Below are 9,013 nucleotides of genomic sequence, written 5' to 3' on the forward strand. Positions count from 1 at the left end.
TAAAATTATTAAATACTTAAGACAATGTATATTCTTCTATGAAAAAAAATACAAGTATTCATTTAAGCAAATAAACAGAGCCGTAAGAGATGTTTTTCAGAAACTGTTGTCTTTATTTTGATTTGCAACTAACAAATTTTTTAAAAATTTGTAGTTTTTGTTGTGCTCTCTATTATGTGAACCCCTCACCTAATTTGTTATGTTTTTTAACAAATTAAACCCCAACAATCAAATGATCCCCTGTGAGCAAGCACTAGGCACGGTGGAAAGGAAAAACTCCCTTTAAACAGGAAGAAACCTTTGACAGAACCAGGCTCAGGAAGGGGCAGCCATCTGTCGCGACTGGTTGGGGGGTGAGAGGCAAAAGAAAAGAAAAATGAGAGCACAAGTTAGCTAAATGTTGCTTATGTTGTCTGATATGAACAACGTATGGTTTTCTGGACTGTGGATGAAAAGCAGTCCATCATTACTAGTCTTTAAAAAGGGACTAATCGATCACCAAGGTGGCAATATGGCTCAACGAGGCCATAGACAGAGTTAAATAGGCAATCACTGTTAAGCACTGAAAAGCCCCAGTAACCTGCAGCTATAATAAGGCCTACTGCGGCAACACCTAAACCTATTTTAAGTAGGCGTTTGGCACCATGACGCCATGAACCACTAGTCGGAGCCACGTCAGGAGATGGTTCTGAGACAGGAGAATCAAGCTCCTCAGGTTGAAGACCAAGATTCTCCTGTGTCGGAACCACGTCAGGAGGTGGTTCCAAAGCAGGAAAAAAAAGCTCCTCGGGTTCAGGAGCAAAATTCTCCTGTGTCAGGACCACAGGTGGTTCCAAGGCAGGAAAAAAAAGCTCCTCGGGTTCAGGAGCAAAATTCTCCTGTGTCAGGACCACAGGTGGTTCCAAGGCAGGAAAAAAAAGCTCCTCAGGTTCAGGAGCAAAATTCTCCAGCTGCAGAGCCTCCAGAGATTCCACCTGTGACTGTTGTTCTTGGTACTCAAGAGGCTCTAAAGTTTTCTTGAGTTCGTCTCTCTCCCTTTCAATAAGTGACAACTGAGCAGCAATGCTGCTGTTCTGTCTAAGGAGATATTCTTCCTTTTCCAGAAAGTCACGGTGCATCATTTGAACGGTGTTAACCTGTTCCTGCAATTTAGCCTCCAGAGATTCCACCCTTGACTGTTTTTCATCCAGAGCCTGTCTCACCCGACGCTGAAGAACACATATTTCTTTTTTCAGCTCAATTATTTGTTCAGTCTTGTGATCTATTTCTCTATTCTGTTTTTCTATTATCTCTTCTTTTTTTGTTATTTTGTGGTGAGCTTCTCCCACTTGGTGCTCAAGTCTCTCTAACTCTGCCTTGACATCACGGTGCATCGTACTAATTTGTTCTTGTATTTTCATTTGAAGGTCTCTATACGATATTTCTCTCTCCACTAACCCATATAGTCTTTGTGATTCCGCTGGAATCGCTCTGTCAGACTGTGAATTATTGACTATTTCTCGTGACATTTCTTTAAAAGCTTAATGCAACGTGTCGAAAGAAAAATACGTGTGCTTAATTATTTAACTTTAAAATAGTCCCTTTCTGAAAGGTTTCTGGTTTGCTAAACACAACTCGCTGTTTCTGAAAATGTTCCAAGTAAAACTGTGTTTGCAAAGGTGAAGAGGGGCTATTTATAGACTTTTGTGGCAGCGAATTTGACGTCAGCGCTCTTTGAGCCTTTGATCCTTTGTTTCATCACAGGATCACATGACAGCTGTGCGTAATTCTGCGCATACTCAGAGAATACCCATTGTGACGCACGGTTTTGTTTTGAATTTTTTTTAAATACCCTGAAAACACTCCAAACAGTGTTTCCAACTTAGCGATTTTGTCGCTATATTTAGGGAGTTTTCAAACCCCCCTTAGCGTCGTTTTTTTTTTTTTTTCTAAAAAGCGACTTGCGACAAATCTGGCGGCTTTTTCTGGTGTTATTGGAGGCTTATTTATGACGACTTTTGACGTGAAAGCGCTTGTTGCTCTTACTCTCAACAAGCAGCGGGTGCTTCCGTGGGCACCTCGCTCGTGCCAAAGCGCTCACAGGCGGAGGATAGTCCTCCTCCAGCCGCTGTCAGGGCAGGAGATGTTCACGTGTGTCCAAACTGCAAATGAATCGCGCACGAGCAAAGCCGCCGCTCCCGCACTGACTGTAACGCAGTCAATTCTTCTTTTACTGTTATGCTGTTTTGTGGATCACAAGGTTTAAAACTACTTGTAAACACACACACATACAGTAACTCCACCCTAACCTGCAGCTGCAGCGCAAATAACAACGAAAATTGTTTGTAAACGTGTCCTGGAGTTTACAGGTGCAGACAGTGCAACAGCTTCCAGGTCATTTATTCTGCCAATATGGCAAGAAGGTAGTGATGGCCCGCTTGAAGCTGACGCTCCGGAGCGTGTGTCGAAAAAAACAACACACTGGTTCAGAAGCACTGTGTCGAGGCTTGCTTCGTTTGGCAAAAGTCACGTGACCAGTGACGTCCGAAGCTTCATTACGCACGTAACTGCTTCGGTACCTGATTCAAACGGATATAAGGAAGTGAATCATCCACGGGATTCGTGGAGTGTGTTGATGGTGACAGAGAGCGAAGAGGTGATCATTCCACTGACAGATATGGAGCCAGCGAGGAAGAGAGGACATTCTGGCGTGTGGGAATATTTTGAGTTGATTTTGCTCAATTCATTTTATCTGCCGAAGTGAAAAACTTGAAATGTCCAAAATCATGTTTTCATAATGTAAATATCATTACAGCATATGACTTCAGGAACACTTCCATGTGAATTAAAGCTAATGAAGACTACAAAAATGTATTTGACACTATACGTACATTACATTGCTACACAGTTTAGAAAATCATTTTGTTTATTGTTTTTAGGTGATAGTCTGCAGGACCCAGGAATACCTGCATATCTACCAGCTTGCAGTGTAGTTCCTGCACTCCACAGCCTCTTCTGTTCCATGCAAGTGGATTTTCTCCAGGGCAGGAGAAACTATTTCTAAGAAAAGAAACAGACTCAGCCAGCGCACAGTAACACTAATCCTCTTTTTAAATGTAAATAACAAAAGGGCTACCTGACATAGAGCATGTTTTTACTTTGCAAGTTCTTGATTAGGGGTGGGTTTTGATTATCGCCTTTCTGATTACAATCCATGCTAAATTGAATAAAGTGATATTGATTCATTAAAATCCCGTGTCGATTTGTAAATTAACGTTATTATGCCTGAAACGCCAGCATCTCAGGTTAAACCTCACAACATGTCGTCAAACACCATACAGCTAAAACAGTAACTGGGAGCAGGTTTACGGATTCTGCATACAAACGTGAACACAGAGCGCGGACCCGACGCGTCAGAGTCAGATTTTGGTGCGTCGTCGGGTCCGCGCTGTGTTTGCCTCTCTTTTTTTCCGCTGGCTTCTGCAGCTGCAGGTTTCATAACTCTCTGTTTACATCTCTAATTAAGTCTCACATGTGTCAGCTTTCTTTTAATAGATACGAAATTATGGATATATACTGTTAAATGATCAGAATTGTAATATTTCTGACTGAGGCAAAACTTTCCAGATTCCAATCAAATTGAATCGGATCCTGTATCGAATCAAAAATGATTCTACAAATCAGTGACGATGCAGCCGTACTCAGCTCCCTAAGCATTTTCCCTTTCCAGTTCACAATCAATCCCACCCCTAGGTCAAAAATATGTATAGGACAATTGGCCTCATCTAATATTTTGTATGAACCTGTCCAGCTGTCCAGTGATTAAACGACAAGTAGATGGAGGCAGGACTTCACAGCAGGGGCATACTCCATAATGTGCTGTGCATTCTCATATGTATATTATATATATTGCTCACTTATTGTATTTACCAACATCAAGGAGTTATGAGCAAAGAAAGGCCACACCATAGTGCATGTTTAAATAGGGAAAGTTTATTGATCAAAATGTATTACGCAAATACGCATTACATTTTTTTCAGCCCCCCAATCGAGAAAACAAAACCAATTACATGTTCAAAGCAACGGAACGGTGGCCCAATATCAGAGAGAACTCCACTCTTGAGTGAGCAGCGATGATTGAGCAGTCCGTTTTATTTTGCAGATTCAAGCTGCTCTTCAAAATTTTCACCACCAGATGTCACCGGAGAGGACTGTGTTGAAAAGCTTCGAGTAATGAACCGTTTTTCAATACAAGCTTCAGTGCTTCGGAAAGCTTCATTTGGCCATCACTACAAGAAGGTCATAACTGCTTCAAGCACTGTCTATATCAGGGGTAGGCAACGCCAGGCTTCGAGGGCCGGTGTCCTGCAGGCTTTAGATCTCACCCTGGGTCAACACACCTGAATCAAATGATTAGTTCATTACCAGCCCCCTGGAGAACTTCAAGACATGTTGAGGAGGTAATTTAGCCATTTGAATCAGCTGTGTTGGTTCAAGGACACATCTAAAACCTGCAGGACTCTGAGACAGGAGAGTCAAGCTCTTCACGTTGAGGACCAAGATTCTCCTGTGTCGGGACCACATCAGTAGATGGTTCTGAGACTGGAGAAACAAGCTCCTCAGGTTCAGGAGCACTACTATGACAATTTCCCACATGCCAAAGCAACGGAGGAATGTGCTTCATTTGAGCACAACACACAGGGAACCAGCAGTCAGTGATGGGCAATAGAGGAAGCCTGGAAGCAAGAAGCAATCCTGGACTACAATAGGCACAAATACAGCTTGGATAACCTAGAGAGGATGTCAGTCAGTACAGCCTTCCCTTGTTAGCAAGTAAAACCTGGTTCCGTTTTGTTTCCTTGCTTTCGTGAATGAGAATAAGTTTCTAAATTAGCGGGGCCTGTGGAAGCGCAGACCTAACAGAGTGTGCCATGTGTTGTGCTGTGTGTCACGTCACATGTGTATTCATACCTCACAGTGAATATAAACCACTAAGCCCACCAGCTAAATCCTGCAACCACACAGACCATACTGATGGATTACCACAGAGTAAAAATGGCTTGAGCAAGAAAGATCAGAACTCAGCCTAAACCTCCTGTGAATGAGACGAACTGTGTTTGACCTCCAGTGGGACAGATCATCTTAGAATTGTAGACATATTCTTGCTCTATGACAGATTCCCCGACTCATCTTCAGCCTGTTTCCAGCATTTCCTTTTCTGTTAGCTGCCACTTTAGCCAAGCAGCAGCGTGAGTACAAATTACAACCTAAAAAAGCCAAAAAACTGTGACCTGTTCTCAGTTTTCTACCACGGTCTATCCATCTCTTAAATCTTAATGTTGATTCAGAGGTTTGCCTCTTATCTTTATTTAATTTAATAACAGTACAGTACTTTGTTTTTGGTAAGCATTGTTCTTAAGGTAAATATGTAAAAATTGTGTGTGTTTCAGTTCTGTGTCTTGTGTACTGTTTGTTCGTACATGTGTCTTTCTTGCTACTGTTACATCCAAATTTCCCCTTGTGGGACAATTCAAGGATTATTCTATTCTATGTCATTTGTTCACAGCCTCTCCCAGTCAGAGCTTTTCTCCATGCTTGTCTTACTGCACATGATGTTATTAGCACAACCACTTTAAAGGTGATAATTTAGGACTTCATCAATAACACAGACAGCAATGTAGTTAAACATCTTACACTTCATTTTTATTAGCAATGAACTTAACCTACATACACATTGTATTTATCACTACCACTCATTACAATATTCATTGTTTGCTCAAATGTAATTAATACTTTCATTTTTCTAAAAATACCTCAAAACACAATTGTATGGAAGTAATAAAACACAAACAAATCAGTAAAATATGTATTTTACAAAATTGTGCTAGATAACATTCTGCAGTATTGCACAAACTCTTTCCAATGACAAGTAAAATATAAACTATTTTGACCACTTTTTTCCATTTGACTGCATAAAAATGAACATTTACAAAGAGTTATCTTATCTTATCTAACTGTTAATTTAGACTTCATCATTATGCAATGCATACCCTGCTGCATCTAAGCCCAAACCAGTAACCAGGCAGAAGTACAGAACAGTGTCCCTGGTAAATGAAGAGGAATCAAACGGGGCTTGCGTTTGTGTGTGTGTATTTGTGTTTTAATACATGGTGGTGAAGCATCTTTTTTAAGACCCAAAGGGTTACTTTGGATATTTACAAGTCTGCTTTAACTCCAAATGATCAAAATTTAGATATCTATAAATTTCTAAGAGATCATAGTCATGTTTCTGCAGTCAAGCGACTAGTCTAAATTATGCGTGGTGACACTGCACTATTTTACAGAACCAGACTTCTAAAGGTCCAAACTAATCCTTTAACATTATATAGAAACATATGCACATTTACAAAAAACAACAAAAAGCAAAACAAAACAAATCGAGAACTCCAAGGAAGATCTCCTCTATTTTGTTCGCTAGCTGTCTAGCTTCACATGGTCACGTGTCGTGAGGGCAGCATAGTGAGGCTGCACTGACTTACAAAGCTTGCTCTACCCTAGGCAGTTCAAACACAGAACACGTCTTTGTACAAGCACAAGACACAGCAGTCGCTAAATAAACTAGAAAAGATTTGTCACCTGAACAGAGTTTGTGTGGATTCTATCAGTCATGTGTTAGCAGGGTGAACAGCAGTGGGCTGTGTTTATTCCTAGTGAGTCCAACTTCTTTACCAGCTTCTGGGGAAGTTAGGTTATATATTACCAGTAACTTTTCAGATCAAAAGGTGATAAAGTTCAGATTTTTTTTCACCATATCATTGATGAAACTTACTTTTTTTTTTTTAAATTTCAGCATCAGGGACAAGGCTGTTAATTGTTAAGGTCAAGGTTAAGCATGTGTACTCTGTGTGAACACTCGAGAGCAACAGAACATGATCTGGGATGCACTGAACAGGTTCCTGAAAACTGTGGAACAAACCAAAAATGCTTATAAATATGTGACCTCATGCAGTGTGTGCACTTAACAAACAATGAAAATAGAGATTTTCCATTATTAAAATATGTAAAAGGACTCTGATGTGTGAGTGACGTCTGTTGTTATATCTTACACCGATTAGTTTTCTCTGAAATGTAAAAAGAAGAAACAAACATGTACTCCCCCTCCGTCTGCTCTCACCTATCATTTTAGTGATAAATATGTCTTGAATTCTCGAATTGACTCGTTAAATATTTAACCTAATTAAACCCTAAAAATGGAGTCATAAGACTTTTGTCCAAATGTTACCTGCAGTCACAACAACAGTCACCGGAAGGGGCTGAATACTGCAAAGACCCCACAGAACAATCAGACAATCCACTGTCAGTAAATGTGAGTAAATCTGTGATTCTGTGAGTAACACACTGGCTCCAGTTTGGAGGCTGAAGTGGAGCTCTCCCTCGCCAGGCCGACAGCCGTCTGTGTCACAGTTAATCTCATGCAGTGCTGATTTAAAAACTCTCACATATTTGGACAATCTATAATCTTCTAACACAAAAACATACAAATGTTCATTGAAGTAAACACACAGAACAGTAGCAGATTTTTTTAAATGTGTTTTATTTATTTTCATTTGCTGCTAACTGCCTTGTTTTCATTTGTAGTTTTTGTAGTAGGAAGAACTACAAAATCTACAAATAAAAGTGCAGTTAACAAATGTAGTGCTCTCCACTATGTGAACCCCTCACCTGAATTTTTTAGGTTTTTCAGTTCAAGCCAATTAAATGAAATCTAAAAATTCAGCCCCAACAATCAAATGATCCCCTATGAGCAAGCACTCTGGCAACGGTGGAGAGGAAAAACTCCCTTTTAACAGGAAGAAACCTCTGGCAGAACCAGGCTCAGGGAGGGGCGGTCTTCTGCCATGACTGGAAAATAAAATCAAACATAAAGGAGAGCACAGCGTATTTATAAGATAAAGTTTTATAAAAATTTTATAAGATCAGATTATTATCAGGGGTGCACATAAGTGGTCCGCAGGTGCACATGCGATCTTGAGGAGATCTAAACAAACTCCTCCTCCAGAAAATCTTATGTACGCAAACACGCATTGCAAATTCTTATCTGGTGCGCGTCTTTTATTTTGACAGCGCATGCGGACCACTTATGTGCACCCCTGATAATAATCATGACCCCACAGAGCGGGACATTCACTCAGCCAAAGAGGTTTGAGATGGCCCAGCAAGCTGCAGGAACAACAATGGCCACTGTGGCAACACCCAAGCCTACTTTACACCACCAAGTATGGGTCTCCACAGTTTCCTTGAGTTCTGCATTGTCTTTTCTAAGCTGTGCGTTCTCCTGCATGAGTTTATCTACCTTACTTTGGACCTCGCACACCTCAGCACGAAGGCTCCTTATCGCCTTAAGGTGACCCTCTTCCTTTATCTGAGCCTTTGTAATCAACGTCTGCATTGTACCACTCAGTCTGTTAAAAGGCTGATCAATGTTTGGTACAGAGCGTAAATTATTTAACCTTTCCTCTGCCATTTTTTTTTAAATTGACCGCACAGTGTCACGGTGTATTAGCTTTTTGAAAGGTTCCTGGTTTCTGAAAATGCTCCAAAGTAAACTGTGTTAAACGAGCTCTTATTTATAGACTATGGACACTGTGACGTCATATTCTTTGCCACTATAGTGGCAAAGAATATGACGTCACAGTGATCGTTTGAGAAGATCAAAGGAGCGCTGTGGATCATTCTGCGCATGCTCAGATCATGCGAATTTCCTGTTGTCTATCACATATGGGCTGTATCCCAATTCAGGGTCTGCAGCCTTAAAGTCCTCAAGGGCCGCGTACTCAAAGACCGCTAAGGCCGGAAGTGCGAGGCTTGTGAAATGGCAACCCGTTCTCACTCCCGACACGTAAAATAATGATGATTTGTCGCGTCCCTTAACTTCTCATGCTGACGCTAAAGGTATCCTTCCACGTTTTTATGTGACGCTGTGGGTTGTCAATTCATTCCAATATGAACCCGCTCGCGCGATCAGAGACGCTTC

The 9,013-nt window shown here is 40.9% G+C and overlaps 1 protein-coding gene across 1 annotated transcript; it reads right to left on the reverse strand.

Moving 5' to 3' along the window:
- Nucleotides 1-92: 92 nt before the first annotated feature.
- LOC147324188 (uncharacterized) lies at nt 93-1,921 on the reverse strand. The gene has a single exon (XM_086297817.1). It carries the CDS (start codon nt 1,506-1,508, stop codon nt 477-479), a length of 1,032 nt encoding a protein of 343 aa, XP_086153943.1. The 5' UTR covers nt 1,509-1,921; the 3' UTR covers nt 93-476.
- Between the last annotated feature and the right edge of the window lie 7,092 nt (nt 1,922-9,013).

This window comes from Aulonocara sp. 'chitande type north' Nkhata Bay, linkage group LG7, assembly GCF_057382095.1.
Source record: "Aulonocara sp. 'chitande type north' Nkhata Bay isolate Kocher_YH1m ecotype deep benthic linkage group LG7, A_spYH_male_GT1.1, whole genome shotgun sequence".
Taxonomy (NCBI): Eukaryota; Metazoa; Chordata; class Actinopteri; order Cichliformes; family Cichlidae; genus Aulonocara; species Aulonocara sp. 'chitande type north' Nkhata Bay.